The sequence below is a fragment of the Lutra lutra genome, chromosome 3 (genome assembly GCF_902655055.1).
Source record: "Lutra lutra chromosome 3, mLutLut1.2, whole genome shotgun sequence".
Classification (NCBI taxonomy): domain Eukaryota; kingdom Metazoa; phylum Chordata; class Mammalia; order Carnivora; family Mustelidae; genus Lutra; species Lutra lutra.
In genome coordinates, this window is record NC_062280.1 from 8354778 (window position 1) to 8371361 (window position 16584).

At 37.6% G+C, this 16584-nt stretch overlaps 1 protein-coding gene across 2 annotated transcripts in view; it reads right to left on the reverse strand.

Annotated features, from left to right (window-relative positions):
• The window catches only part of DNAH7 (dynein axonemal heavy chain 7), a 273847-nt gene that overhangs the window by 192917 nt on the left and 64346 nt on the right, over positions 1-16584 (reverse strand). For both annotated transcript variants that reach the window (XM_047720641.1, XM_047720640.1), the window contains 5 exons: positions 14140-14286; positions 11737-12422; positions 9598-9784; positions 1699-1892; positions 13-211 (listed from right to left, as the gene is read on the reverse strand). In XM_047720641.1, coding sequence (XP_047576597.1) covers positions 13-211; positions 1699-1892; positions 9598-9784; positions 11737-12422; positions 14140-14286 — 1413 coding nt within the window. The remainder of the gene's footprint in view (positions 1-12; positions 212-1698; positions 1893-9597; positions 9785-11736; positions 12423-14139; positions 14287-16584) is intronic.

Consider the following 16584-nt stretch of genomic DNA (forward strand, 5'->3'; position numbering starts at 1 on the left):
ACAGCAAAGTACCTTGTGGATGGATTTAATCATGACTCTCTCCAGCTCCACCAACCATTTCTCCACTTGGCCTCTGGCTTTGGCCGTTGAAATGGTCTCCGTGAGCTCCACAACCTCTCCTTCAGTACTCTTCATGTGAGTGATGTCTAAAGTTTCTGTAAATTCTACTTTTGCAATTCCTTCAAAACATTTCTTCAAGTGAGGTTGCACCCTGTCGGGGGAAAAATGTTTAAGAGAATTAATCAAATTAAAGCAATTCCTTATCTGTCAGTGTTCTTTGTGTATCAATCTTCATTCACAATGTATAAATGTGCATTATGCGTTAGGCCCCTACTCGATGCTGTCGGAGATGAAACACTGAGGGGGAACAAAAGACATGATCCCTGCCTGTACGGATTACACAGTCCAGTAGGAGGTCATCATTAATTGAATAATCACAAAAAGATCTGCTAAACTATAATTATAATAAGAGCTACAGAGGAGACACCCGTGAGGCTTTGTTTCCAACACAATGAATTGAAAGATGTTAAAAGTAACGTAAGGAGCAAACCAATCTTAACTAACAGATAACACACTAATTGGAAGAATCTTCAAATGCACAAAACTGACTTTTTCAACTGGGATCTTCAGAGACTACTTACAAATTGTGAACTAGGTTTAGCATTTTACATGCTTCACAGTTGGCTTAATCAACTGCTTTGAAGGTTTTCAACTATAGTCATTGTAATATAGATGGGAAGGGCTAAAGTCCTCATTTTTTGGCATGTTACCAATAACCAGTTGAAGTCACTAGGCAATAAAGAAGCATAAAAATTCAGATGGAAATCTGAGCCTAAATTTATCTTTTTGTCTGGATTACTTATCTCTGACTTCGAAGGCACAACGCACAAAACTAACAAATTTAATAAATATCCGTTCACTTTCTGCTATATACTAAATATACACATTCTTCTAAGGAATTGACAATCAGCATTGGGGAAATAAAAGTCAAAAATCTCTGCCATCACAGAGCTTATATTCTGCTAGAAGAAATCAGACAGTAAACAAGTAAGTACATTACAGAGTATGCCAGATTATAAAAAGTATGCTGAAGGAAAAGAGGGCAGAGGAGATAGTCCAAGAAAGGTGGCTAGGGAAGGCTGGAATGGTTGCCATTTTAAATACAGTGGTCAGGGGAAGTCTTCCTGAGGGGCAGACATTTGAGCATGCTTCCACAAAAATCTAGAGGAGGTAAAAGAAGTCATGGATATTTAGATAAAGAGCATCTTATGCAAAGAGGACAGTACACCGAGAGAGGAGGCTGCCTCCTCTCTTATAGCAGAATTGGAAGGACTGTAACAGAATGAACAAGAAAACTAGTGGGGGATACATAGGAAGGATAATGAGAGACCACCTGTGTGGGTCATTGCAAGCCACTAGAAGAGTGAAGTGTTCTGAAAAACCTGTAAGAGAAAATAAAGTATGAAATCTTCCCCAACGTGTACCACATGTGGAAAAATATCCCTCAATGATAGTATGTTCGTAATAATTACACTGGTTACTGATAATATTTAGAATATTCTTGAACGTAATTATATACATTTACATTTTACCTTATTTTAAAAATTAAGTTAAGCAGATAAACACATGGCCATGTGTTTCCATATATTACATTTACATGTATTACCCATGGCTACGTGCAATCTATGAGTTACTTACCTCGTGGGATCTTTAGTCTCAGACAGTATCTCAAGAAGTTCATCATTGGACAAGAAAAAGAATCTGGGGAAGAAGAGACGTTTCTTTTCCAAATATTCATTAAGCCCTTTAAGAATGAGTTCCAAAAGTTCATTTGACTTTTTCAGCCTTTCCAGCATTCTCTCAATAGTTACAACTTGTAGAACATGTTTGTCCTAAAAATTAAAAATACCCAACTCAAAAACATTAGGTACCAGCTTTATTTGTATTCATATTACACAACTAGGAGATTACATGCTTTTAATTGAACAAAGGTGAACCGAAATTTAAAGCAAATATTTTTTAAAAGTAGTCCTGCATGGTCTAGGTCGAACTAGCCTCTTTAATTAGTAAGAGTCATGTTGACTTGAACCATAAAAATAATGCTCAAGTTTCTCATTCTAAGTTGGAAAGCGCGAGAAGCAGAAAATGAGTATGAAAGAGAGGACAGAAGACAAGGCGGGGAGAGGGGAGGAGGGTGCAGGGAGGAAGTGAGAAGGAGGGTGAGCAGGAGGGCAAGCACCACCAACAGGCCTGGGGCAAGAGCAGCGAATCACAGGAAGGATGGGAGAAAACGACAGTATGACCTGTGTTCGCCTTTTACTCTTGGAGAAAAAGCATTGAAAAAATGATAAATTGTCATCATTTCAGATGTTATTATTATCAGTAATAAAATAATACAAACCCTGTTTTATAACTGTAGATAAAACCGTAAGCGTTTGGGGGTGAAGAAAGGAGTTTCTGATAAAAATCTTACACTACAGTGAAATGTATTTGGCACGACACGGTAATACTGCTTGCTGAAGCACTCAAGTTCCAGGTATCCTCTTCCTGAACTCTCTGGAAGCCATGACTGCTCTACTGTGAAGGCCTGGATTTCTGAACACTTTGTCACAGAAAAGTACCACCGTGAGCTGTTTGGTTTAACATTATTCAAATATGGTCAAGTTTTTAAAAGAGTTTCTTTTATGCCGTGGGACACAAGATGAGACTTCTAACCAAGAGGTGGTCTTAAGAACTGATATTTTAAAATAGTAAATAGTTTCTTGATTTATAAAACATCCATATAAATAACCACTGGGTTTATGAAAATCTTTAGAAACATATTTTTAAAATATAATCTAGATATCATTGAAATAAAATTCTTTTTACTTCTTTTGATGTCATCTAGGTCTAGCCTTGGTCTTTTAACTGACACCAACGACAAATAAGAAAAGTTCTTTTCTAAGTAAGCATCAATATGTTAGGAAAAGGTGCTAAAACACATTGGAAATACCGATAACCAGGCCAAATAATAGTGAGAAGATACTAGTATATTTATTAATATATGTAACAGGGCATTGTAGAAAATTTCTAGATATTAAGAGAATGTTGTTAAAAAATTAAACATGGAATTTCAAAATTAACTAATTTAGCTTACTTGTGGCACTCAGCCATGACTAAGAGATCAAAAATGTCAGCTGTAAATTGTTCTATACAGAAATTTTATACTTCTGCATGACTTTATAAAATGTTTTTGTTAATGTACTTGGAATGTGGCTAAAAAGGGAAGATACATTTTCCTGCTTGTTTTGAATTTTATTTTTTATTTTATTTTTTTAAAGATTTTATTTATTTATTAGACAGAGATTACAAGTAGGCAGAGAGGCAGGCAGAGACGGAGGAGGGAGCAGGCCCCCTGCTAAGCAGAGAGCCCGAAGTGGGGCTGGATCCCAGGACCCTGAGATCATGACCTGAGCTGAAGGCAGAGGCTTTAACCCACTGAGCCACCCAGGTGCCCCTTGTTTTGAAATTTAACAGTGTAACTTGGAAACACAGCAATTTAATCAAATAATATAATTATCATTAATACCTGTTTTCTCAATAAAACAGGCTCCTATGAAATATATAACAGATCATTCTATTCTCTTTAAAGAGACAATTTTAAAACGACATTTTCTTTCCTAACAGTTTTATGTTTAAATAGCATTTTTAAAAAACGCATGTAAAAAGAAGCATGACAAAGACTCAGATCATAATTTAAATGTGCAATTCATCCAATCAAGAAAGGATAGAGCAGTACTCTGGTACTCCTAAAAACAAAAACCAAAATGATGTTCTCATAGTGCCACCTTCTGGTAACATGTGCCTTTCCTTGTTGGAAACAAAACAAAACAAACAAAAAGCTGAACAGTTGCTAGTAAATGTGAAAAACTCCTCTCACAAATTAACAATATTTGTTTCATTCTCAGCCAAAGAACTTATTGCAGTATTGCTATCTTGGAGCTTAGGTTTGAAAGCTAAAGAAAAATTCCGCTATTTAAAACAAGTCATATTTCTTTCCCCAAATCTTACACTTACAGAAGAAATACCTCTGGAAGCACTTAACGTTTAAGTAAAAAATTTTTGTTGGATTCCTGAGGTCAAACCTACTTAGACAGATCAGCTCAATGAGAAAAAATCGTGAGAGCTCTGTATGAACAATGGCAATAATCTATGTACCTTTGTGTGCGGACTTCAAAAATAATCATCTCATGACTGGAAACTAAAGAACCTTCACTTCCTTCCTGCGAGAAGGGGACCATAACAAAGACTGCATCAGCTAAAGGAAAGCACAGACCTGGTTCCTACATCCCAAGGCTACTTATCACCTGTGTGACCTTGGGTGACTTACCTAACCAGAATCTGTTTTCTTATCTCTAAAATGGGAATAAGAGCGCTCTTCCAAAGCCATTACAAGGACCAAACTACAGAAAATATTGGAAGCCCCTAATATGGTATGCACATAGGAAGCACATGGACATGGAACCACCTTCATTTTCTCTTCTGTCACTGTCTGTTGAAGAGACAGACAGACAGACAGATGCTACTGGGGGTGGGGCAGGTGGGTGGGTGGGTGGAAGAAAGGAGAAGTTACTCCGCTCCCGCAGTTTCATGGAGTTAAAATGAACAATTTATAATCTGCCACTCTTCAGGAAAGCTATTCATCATTGTAAAATGAAACTGGCTTTAAGTCCCTTTAAGTTGTGCCATAAAATCTAGCTCCGCAGTAGGCATTTGCTGACACGTGAGCAAACACGGATGAGGCGAGCCTGTAGACACACAGGGCAACTCAAGGGAAGTACAGGCCTCCGTGGGGCACCAGGATAGAACTTACTAGCTGTGTTCTCAGAACATAACAGTAAGACGTTCTAATAGGAAGCTACTTGAAATTTAAAACTTAGTATGACTCCCTTGACACTTTCATTACTCTCTGTCTCCTGGAGGGGAAGAAAAAGAATGATTGACTGTCATATATATTTTTGTTGTTGTTAAAGGAATAATTTTACAAACTGTATGGGTCTTCTTCTGCTTCACAAGTATCACTACTCTCAGCAGCTCAAGGGACAATCTACTGGGTGATTTACATACTTATAAGAGACTCATTAAACCTTTTAAATACTAGGAGAGAAAATGTGGATTCACATCATTTATACGACCCAGAATTTAAAACTCTACTTATTTCTCCCAGCTAAAGGTTTGGATCTTGGGGTACAATGTCTTGCATATCTTTCAGGTTTCTTCCAAGGCTTCTGGCAAGGGAGGCTCGGTGATATGGGGCCAGACTACCTAGGGTCGATCCAAGCAACCCAAATGTCCCCATTTCCAGTTCTCATCATCTTACTCTTTCTTGGTAAGTGATCTACATTTTACATAATAGATCTGGCAAACCTACAAATTAAATTACATTGTAATTCGCCAACCCACTGAATCAAACTCTATTGCTCGTTTTTGGCTACATCAAACTTGTAGCTGGGCAAAATAAGAGGCTCTTTGAGGGCAGTCACTGTAGCTCCTTAGTCTTCTGACTACGCCTTGAGTAGAGCTTCAAATTCTGAATTAAGCCATATCATTCTTTAATTTCTCCAGTGCTTTGAAAAGAATTCAGCCCATCTCATATCCTTTTTATCTCAAATTCCTACCATACTGACTGATTCCAGCAGCCACCTGGTCCACCAGAGTGTTACCTATAAAATAGACTTCATTCCAGGAGACCAAGAGCATAATTCAAGTGATTTTTGTACTGCATGCCAGGTAGTTCCAGGGTTCCATCTTCAAATGGTAACTACATTCTCACCATCCTCAACTAGGCCATATAAACCATCTAGGCCATATAAACTAGGCCGTATAAACAAACCTAGTTCCATCTTTGAGGTGTTCATACATTTAGTGCAAAATAGAATCCTTCTAGGTACATTAAGCAAAACAAAAAACAAAAAAAACAAAACAACACTTAACATAGGGAATGAAGTGATTACAAAATCATTAGAAGGTCTGAGGGAGCATACTCCGAGCTCTGCCCCTGCCCCGATCAGGACAAAAGGATACCAGCACTGGCACTACTGCATTTGAGGACACACTGTGTGGCTGTGAATCCAGGGCTCAGAAAGCCACCATCAGCACTGCCTCTAAACACCTATAAAACTGATGAACAGACACTGAATTCTTGCTGGAAAAGAAGAAAAAAAGAAGTCATGTGCTCATGATCTTGCCTGACAGCAGAAATAGCTAAAATGTCAACAAGATGTCTGCTGTTTCACATATGCTTTCCAAATCCCGAGTGAGTGTTTATAGCTGTCTAAATCTCATTCACTGCCCAAAACTAGATGCTAGAGAGTCTGAGGGAGGTGGTTTTTAGCCTTCCAGCTCACTAGAAAGGAGGGAGATGGTGTGGTGTGAAGTGATCACATTTACTACAGCAAAGAGAAAGGAAGAAAAACAGAATTGACTCCTAAGTTTTTCACCTGAGCAAGCAGGGGAACGGTATTTACGTGCACTAAGAGGAAAAGTTTTGGGGAGAACTCAAGAGTGCCTTCTTCTGCCCATGTGGACGACAAATAAAGACTTGTAAAGGTCAGAAGTCAAGTTTGGGAGTGAGCACAGTATACATGAAGAGAGATTATCCACTTCGTTCACCTCCAAATGGGAGGCAGTTAACTGGTTTCCATTCCTGACTCCAAAAGAATCCCTTGAAATGTTTTCAAGTGTCTGCAAAGAGAGGAAGCTGACATCTACCTGAACTGAAAGTCTGCTCCAGTGCGACCAGAGCAGGAAAAGAACCGTGGGAGAAGATGTTGTGGTAGAACAACCAGGTGAAGGAGAGGCACAGACCATGTGCTCATGGCTACCACGAGGTACAGAAGGTGGATCCCACCTTTCTGCAAGCCCCAGATGAATTTAAGGGTGATACACTTCGAAATACACACTCATGAAACACCTGGGGGTAGCCACCACTGGAAAGTCAGGTTGAAGATGCAGCCAAATTGCTCAGAGGATGCTCAAACCTGGGAGAGATGCTCAAGATAGATCTGTTACCAGACAGAGCTTGTCGGGAGCTTCGCCAATCCATACTGAGTCAATCAGTGAATGCCGCATGTCCACAACGTATCAAAAAGCTAGACCAGTTGGGGGTAACCAAAAGTAAAGGTACGATGAGGACCACACTGACAGGAGGCTGGCCATCTTCTGACCACCAACGAAAAGGGCAGTCGGTTTGGCTGGGTCAGTTATATCAGTAGATCCTCTCGTTCTTGCCCTCTCTTTCTCCCCCTCTTTCCAATCTCTCTCCCCCCTTTACCTCCTTCTCTTTGTCCCAGCACCATGCAATAAGCCCAGGAAGGAGAGAAGCAGTGTGGGAGGGCAACCCCCCACATCTCTCCAACTTACTGGGACCTCAGCTTTACCTACCCTGAGCAAAGGAGAAGAGCTCTGGGTAGAATGTGAAACTGAAGTTTTGCAGCAGGTATAGCTTTAAGTCTTCATAGGCAAAACTATCATAATAGTGATTGAAAAATTCTGGAATTAGATTGAAAGGTCAATAATGGAGCCTCTCCTAGTGAGACAGGATCTTTGGCAGCAGGTTTCAAGACATGAAATTATCTTCCACATTCTTTATTTAACCTCCAAGTCTTTTCTCTTGCCTAGCTCTAAAAGAACATTTCTTAAGAATCCTTCACATGGAAAGTGATGGCTTTTTGCATCAAACACTTAATCCAATGATGTCTCTACTACACAGGTCATCTCATCAGCCTTTCTGAGAAAATATGGACTTAGGTTTATTTTCAAAGCTTTGGAGAGTATGGACAAAAGCTGTCCTGAATACTAATATATGGAGAAAAAGAAAATGTAAAGCCAGTTCAGGAAGACAATCAGGTATTACAGCATGAGTAAAGGAAGTGTCACCCAAAGGAAACTGCTTATTTTGCAATAAGAGTAAGCAATATTTGTTTTGTTTTGTTTTTTTTTTGGTCTGTTTTTCTTTTAATATACAGTGTTTTATTAGTTTCAGGTGTACTTGTTTGTTTTTTGAGGTTTATTTATTTTAGAGAGAGGACAAAGGGGCAGAGGGAGAGGAAATCTTTACAGAGACTACACAATGATCATGGAACCCAAAGTGGGGCTCAATCCCATAACCCTGAGATCATGACCTGAGGTGAAACCGAGAGTCAGACGCTCAACTGACCATGCCCCCCAGGTGCCCGTGTTTGTTTTTTAATTCAGCAGTTTGATAGAATTGAAGATCTGCTTCCTTAATTTACTAGTTCAGCAAAGCTGTCCTTTTTCTAGGTACTAAAATAACTATAAAATTTCCTTAGCAATATGGGGTTTTGAAAAGTATTTTGATCAAATACCCAAAAAGAGAATGTGTTTTTTTTTTTTTATTTTAAAAGTTATCTTAACTAGGAAAATACAAGCATCTACTGCTTGCTTTTTTGGGCAACCAAAAAAATTCTACTTGATCCTTTTTCCAGTGAAAATGTGTATGTGCTGTAAGGGTTGTGCCCTTTTGTAAGGAAATGACATATGAAAGCCTAAACTTTTAAAATAAATTAAAGATGATTAAATGTATTACAAAGTGACTCACCAACAGGTCCTTTAAATATAACATTCCAGTGTGATTAATTTTATAAAAATTTGGTTTATACAGAGTTGTGTTTCAAGTATTACTACATAAAATGAAGTAAACTTATTAAATCCATGTCTATCTTTTATTTTTCCTAGCAAATCATATAGCTGATGTTGATACAGTATTATCCATATTTAGGATTATAGTCACAACTTTCAATGTGTTGTGTTGTGTGTTGTGTTGTGTTTCAATGTTAAATAATAAAAATATGTGTATTTCTATTTTAAAGTAGGAAAATATTAAGATAATACTCATCCCACCTTCCAATATTGTATTTGATCAAAAAGACCAATGGAGAAATTTACATTCGTTTAATGAATATAATTTAATAACTAATATTTCTTCTATTTCAATGTTAACTTCCTAGTAACATACAAAACCATGCTTTACAGGCAATAAATGTCTTTTGAATTGAACAAAAAAAAAAATGGTATCTTTTTCAGGTTTCTAGTTTGGGAAACAAATTCCATCCTTGAATTGTCAGTTCATTATTTGTGTTTTGATTGATTGCATTTTGTTTGTGTTTATTAGTCTCTTTAAATTTATCTTTACAACTCATTTTTTTTTAGATACCCGAAGAGAAACTTATTGATGGAGTGACGTGCTGGCATGTTTCCACTATAGTGCAGTTTCAGCAGTGGTTCCGCTCATAACAAGGCGGGCATAGACTAGAGAGGACATCAAGTGCTGTGTACTGTTGTCTTCCTGCCAGAGCATCCAGGAGGAACCACTAATAGAACCACAGGTCATTAAATAATGCAAATTACTTTGAACCTCAAGAAGCAGTCAGGACAAAATATCTACTCAGTTTATATTTCTTCCTCTTAGGATTCTAAAATAATATCTGAAAAAGGAAAGTATGTGGGGGGAAAGAAAATGACTTATTTGGATTATTTCAAAAACAAAAATCTTGCCACTTCAACCAAATTATTACATTCTCAGAAATTTTCACCTACTTGCATAACACTTTTCATTATATCTCTCCATGTTTTATCCACAGTTGTAAACCGTCTTCCTTCCTCAGGCATTTGAGACATAATGTCTGGAGAACTGAAAATGGGCTCCAAATACAGCCATGTGGCTTGGACTTTGAGCCATTCATCCAGAATTTCCTGAAGTAGCAGGAGCTTGCTCTCCCATTCTCTGAGAAGCAAAACACAGTGGTTCAACAGAAAATCAAGCAACGTTTCATATGACAAAACTCAAAATGATCCCTGGGATTATCAGTCCTGTATGCAGCGCTGCCATTCCTGCTCCATTCCTCTACCTGCTTTTGACAATAAATCGCTAAATTTGTTCTACAAGGTCTGTTTTAAAATAATCGCACCCACATTTATGTCTATATGGATATACATGTTCAAATATACCTATCTACAAACGGGCTGGTTTCTGTACATGCCACAGCAATGAACCTTTCTGCAAATCAATTCCATGGCTAGAGGGTACAAACTGAGAAGTGAGATTTTGGAGACAGTAATGCTATTCTTAGTGAAGGGCACTCTGAACTTCGTAGGAAAAGTAGTTACATCCAAGATTCATTTCCTTTAACGTTCTTTTTTTTTTTTTTTTAATTTGGGCCTATAAAGGCTTTATTTCCAGAACACAATATTTCAATTCAGAAGATCTAAGTGGCATTTGAAGAAAAATCTACATAATCTAAAATATAATACTGTGTCATTCATGAGAAGGAAGCATTTTTGATCTACAGTAGTGATCAGTTCATTTCTAAATATGGAGAACAAAAATAACGACAAGATGTCCTCAAGAATAAATATTATAATTACACTCTAAACTTTTTTTTTTAAACTTACTATTTTATCAGCACAAGTCTAAGGTCTCTGTATGTATTTGCTCCCTCCTCACCATAATCTATAAGGTCTAGTGTATCTGTTTACCAGTGGAGAGACAAGGCACATAGAGAGAAATACCTGGTTGAGGTCCACCCACTAATAAATGATAGAGCCGGATGTGAACCTAGATCGCCGCAGTCACTATGCTACAAGAGACAACATAGCCATTCAGAAGGATGATCGGTCAGTGGCAACAGACCTTAGAGATGGGATAGCTTTATGTGTAGTTTAATACATCACGCACCATTTATAATTAGTGACCTGCAATTTTAGACTGTTAAAACCAAGCCCTGTAAATGGAAGTCCTAAAAGTCACCAGGCATTTTCACTCTTCTAAAATTACTTCAGCATTTATCAGTGAATTTGTTTAACATCTTTTCACAAGAGGAAACAAATGCCTCTGACTCCTGCCGTTCTTCCCTCTTTTCTCCGTCTAATCCCTGACTGACACGGAAGATTTCCCACTAGCCAATGATCTCATGGGTAGCCCATAAAAGTAGAGTCTGGTTATACCACTTTCAGAGTGGTTAAAAAATTTACTCTCGATGAGCACATCTGAGTAAGCAAGGTAGAAGCCAGAGCAGCCTGAGGGACTAGGCCAAAGGCAGAGCATACTCAGGTTAGGATAACACAACAGTAACCAGAGGTGGACACTGCCAAGCTGTTGGCTTTCCCTTGTCATACAAGTTCCCATTGAAGATGGTAGTCTGATTTGGACTTTTTTAAGGCAAATATAAACTGCTTCATACAAATTATAAAAATTGAAAGAAACAGACAGGATAAGGATTTAATTTAAGCATCTGTGTCTGATGCCTGAAACCCCAGGCTATAGTCGTAGCGTTCATACTTCTGCACTTACCATAGAAGTGAAAATTACAATAAGCATTCAAGAATAATCTACAATAACCTAATTAGTGTATTTGGAAAATGACATTATCTTCAGTGTCATGGTTTATATGTCCTATGAGCTATGTGCAGAGATGTGAAATTATTTTTGAGTTCAATGTATAAGATCAGACTGGACACAATAAAAGTGAATATCCAGAGGCTGATTGTCCACTACCTTGGTTACAGCAAAGGAATAAGTACTATTCCAAATGCAAAAAGGTTATCACTCCTTCCAATCAACTATTTAAAATATTAAGTAGGAAGGGCAGAATCAGTTTGCAAAAAGAACTGTATATTACAGTTAAGTGACAATTATGGTAACACAGCCTAAACATTGTCATGTAAATATTACTTTACCTTATTTGTTTTTCATAAGGCTTAATGAAAGGAGAGCCTCGCATAGTTTGTGTTTTAATAATGTGGTCATCCAGCAACATCTGGATTTCATCAACTGATGACAAAATAAATGTCCCGCTTTCTCTATAAGGAAGAATAACAAATTCCATTGTGTCCCACTCATTCGTCATCTTGTCCATGGACTTTTCAAGAGAATATTCTTTGCTAGCTGCTTCACTAATCCCTTCGAACCTATCCAGATACGGTTCCAAATCCATGTCTAAAAAAGTGAAGACAGTGGAGTCGTCTGCTGGCTGCATCGGGAAGCCAACAATGCTGGACATGGCCTCCCAGTGCCGGGGGCGCAAACCAGGATTACAGATCACTTGAATCAGAGGAATGTGCTGCTTGAAATCTTCTACCTTTGCTCTTACTTTTTTTGTCATTGCCAATGCATTTGGAGAATCATGGAAGGTTTTTTCCAGCTTATACAGTCCTCTCCAGTAATTTCCAACATCTATTTCTACTTGGTCGGGATTCACCTTATGATACGGTCCTTCAGTCCATCCTCGGTATTTGTTGCTAAATTCGACAGCAGTTTCATAGAGACGGAGGTAAGGGTTCAACCCATCTTGGATTTTTTTACGTTGAGGGTATATTGATGGTAGCCAACCAAACGCCTCTTCTTCAGCATTAAATTGCTCAATCTGGAATGACAGGTATAAGGTATGTTATTCTAGAAGTAAATGATACTCAAAATTAATTTTTTAAAAATATTTTTATCAAAAGTGGCCCCAAGCTCTCAATAAGCCCCAAAGTTAAACTGAAATTAGGCCATAATCGAGAATTACTGAGCAGTAATCTATCCTATTTCTTTTTTATAACATTTTCCAGAGAATAGTATCTGGGTTAAGTTAGTTAAAATAGTAATGATATATATTTAAAGAAGTCTCTATCCATCCAGATATATTGAAGTTATACCATGATTTATTAATTGACTAGAACTTAAGTACTTTTAATACACACAGCATTGTATCAGGTACTGTGGAAAACAGAGGGAAAAAGTAGTATATTGCAAAATACCAACACTAAGGAGGTGGTATATATCAGGAAATAGACATGCATATGTAGAAAGTGAAATTACAATTGTTCGACAATAATATGAGGCAACAGAAGAGATGTCTCAGAGTAATATCTCTTTGATATACATGAATAATATATACTAAAAATGCTATCACTCCGAGGCAAGAGATCATGGTGAATGGATGCTATGTAGAGAAGACACAACCAGAGCTGGTCTTGAAGACGTGTGTGGGATAAGAAGAAGTAAAGAAGGGGCGCCTGGGTGGCTCAGTGGGTTAAAGCCTCTGCCTTCAGCTCAGGCCATGATTTCAGGGTCCTGGGATGGAGCCCTGCATCAGGTTCACTGCTCAGTGGGCTTCTCCCTCTCTCTCTGCTCTCCTCCCCCATTGTCCTGCCCTCGCTCATGCTCACTCTCTCTCAAATAAATATAATCTTAAAAAAAAAAAAGAAGAGGCAAAGAAAGCATAAATTTCCTCTTTGTTTAGTAGTGAAGTTTGTGAGAATGTGGATGGTTTAAAGGAGAAATCTATAGATTTGAAAAGTGTGAGTTAGGTATACAAACTATGCAGGTTACCCAAAAATTCAGTGGCCACAGAATTCTAAAATCTACAGCTTCTGTTTTCTCTACCTGTGTTCAGACTTCTGTGAGTATTATAAACTATTTAATTATCTGAACTAATAAGATACTAAAATCCTTCGATGTAAGAAAAATGGGAAAGCATCATAATATGGTCTGTTTTCATATTTCCCCTTTTTATTAAAAAATGCAATTAAAAATCTCTAACATCTCCTTCGGCAAAGGGTATGGCTTTTCCACCTCAAGCTTCTTCTAATGAGAAAGCAATATCAGGGGAAAAGTGGCTCAATGGGAGAAGATAATGGGCGTAATTTCAAAACGCAGTCACCAAATCTATACCTCCTTCTATGAAGATGGGCAAACTGTAATGAGTAAGCAGGTGCTAGCACATGATATAAATGATTAAATGACGCAAAATAAAAAATAAGCAGATGGAAATATCACTCCATCTTTCAAATAAAAGGCAAAGGCCACTGAGATAACTACCAAAAGAAAACAGCAATGCTGCTTCTCCTCGAAGCATGTCTATAAGATCTATTTTTGCCATTTATTATTTCCAAAAATCTTTAATTCTAGTATAGTTAACATACCAAGTTATATAGTTATAGGTGTAGAGCATAGTGATATTTGCACCATTTATATTATTCTCTCAAGGTACTTGAACTTTCATTTGATTCTATTTTTTTAAAAGGTGGATATACAATACAAACGCAAAGCTCTTTCTTTTGAACTAATTTATCCTCTTAAAAATTTTGAAATTATACCTTGTCTGCTGCTAAGTCCAACTTTCCATTCAGTGTTTGAGCCTTTTTCAGGTATCGCTGTACATCCTGAAGATCTCCAAAGGAGTAAAATTCTTCTGCCTGTTTAGCATAACTCTCCAGTTCCTCCACAAACCGTTCACACCGTAACTAGTACAAACAATATTTGTTGTTAGGATTTTTTAAAGGTTAAACCCCTAAGCATTGCAAGAAAGTTCAAGTATTTGTAAAGATTATCAGAATTATTATTCAATTTTGTCACAGGCAAAAAGAGAGGAATCATCTGGAAGAGGACAAGGATCTAAAACACGCAGCATTTTTAAGAGTCAGGATTTAAAATTAATAAATTAAGCTTCCTATAATTCAGGAATTAGATAAAGTTAACTTTATCAATCTAAGATATTCTAACCAGTAGAATAAGAATGGATTAAATAACGGTATTATTCTTTAGTATGCTAAAGAATGTGTACTGACAAATGATTTATAAGAATTTTTAAAAATTCATAATAATCAAGTATGAGGCTAAAAGAAAGCTCCAGTTTTTTAAGGGCTATAACAAGATCTGTAGCATTTTTACAAACAACTGGAAAAAAACCCAGATTTTCTTTAATCGTGTTCTGATATTTAGTATCTTTTCAATTTTTGGTTGCTAAAACAAAATACTCCAAGGTTATTTTTCTTGTCCTATGGACTCTCTTCACAGGAAATGTGCAAGACAAATATATCTGGATTTTAAAATCTAAAAACTCTAACTTTCCAACATAAAACAGGTGTGTGGTTTTTGTTTTTGTTTTTTTTAATGAGAAAAGCTCATTACAAAATTATCATTGGTAAGGCACTCTAAGTTAAATGGCTCTAAAAATATAGTTCTTGGGGCGCCTGGATGGCTCAGTGGGTTAAAGCCGCTGCCTTCGTCTCAGGTCATGATCCCGGGGTCCTGGGATCTAGCCCCGCGTCGGGCTCTCTGCTCAGCGGGGAGCCTGCTTCCCTTTCTCTCTCTCTCTGCCTGCCTCTCTGCCTACTTGTGATCTCTGTCTGTTAAATAAATAAAATCTTAAAAAAAAATAAAATAAAAATATAGTTCTTAATAAAATATTCAAAAGTCAAATTCTGACTTATTAAAAAATGGATTTTCTATTTTATGGATTATCTAGGCTGATTTCTATCTTCTTTAGTTCATGGAAATTTTATAGTTCTGGTCCAGTGGGGGAAGGAAAATGAGAAGATGAAATTCCTCAACATTATAGGAAGTTTGTAGAATAGTATACTTTATGGCAAAGTATAGATAATTCTGGGCCACCTAACAGTTTGCTAAGAATCTGTTATAACTTCCGTGTCTAATATTTGTGATTCATGATGTTTTCTACAGGTTAAAAAAAAAATCTGAAATGACCTAAATGCACAACAGAAACACAGACTACTGTTTAAAATAAAAGTTTTTGGTTAAGCCTGTGAATTAGTCTCCCAGCATGTTCTGTCAATTAACCACATTTGCCATAATGTGATTTGCTATAAGGGACATCTCTCCCGGCTGACCTGGTACAAGTCTCCTCACTTTGGGAACCTCAGCTTCTTCATTTATACGGTGAAACTGAGTATATGAAATCATTTATCCAGACACAGCCATGGAGTGCTCCCACTCTTCCCGTGTGTCAGGCACCTCACTGGCCATGGTATAAGGGGAGAAAAGGAACAATGAAACAGCCCCTATCAAAGGGCTGACCGCCCATGGGGGAGACGCACCTGACAATGACAACATCATGATCAGGTAATTACCCATGGAGATGCGTCACAGTGTAATGGAAGCGGAGAAGCAGCAGAACTGAGGTGTGTGGCGAGAGGAATTCTGAGAGAGTCACTTGAGTGCATGAGAATCACGTGAGTGGGCCAGGGGTGCGCTCACTGGCAAATGGAGAGAATGTTCGAGAGAGGAGAGGTGTAGCAGGCCAGGGATCTAAAAGTTGCTCAGGGTTAGCGAAAAGTCAAGAATGAGGACTGGAGGAGGTAGATGATGAGACTGGACAAGTAGATGAGGGGAAAAACACAAACCATCTTCTATGCAGGACACCAGAGAAGGCGAGAGTTATTGAATGTTTGAGTGAGGACTCTGGGCACAATCCTTAGGTGATTTAGTGTGTGTGAAGGCACACTTCGCTGAGAGAGCTTTGACGTTAAATAAGGAAAGTAACTCAAAAAAGTACTATAAACTGTATAAGATAAACAGTATTTTTATTAATGGTCACTTGAGGGCAGTATACTAGGATTTTTCACCCTTGAAAAGTCAAGAAATGATAACATATCAAGCCAGTATGGATACCATCTTCCTCTAAAATTGATGGCATGAGAAAGCTTAAATATCTGACCTGTGAAACAGAGCTGATGATGCCACATAAGTTGAAACTTAAGCATTTCCAGAAAATGAAAATAATTTAAAATATCTGTGATGCC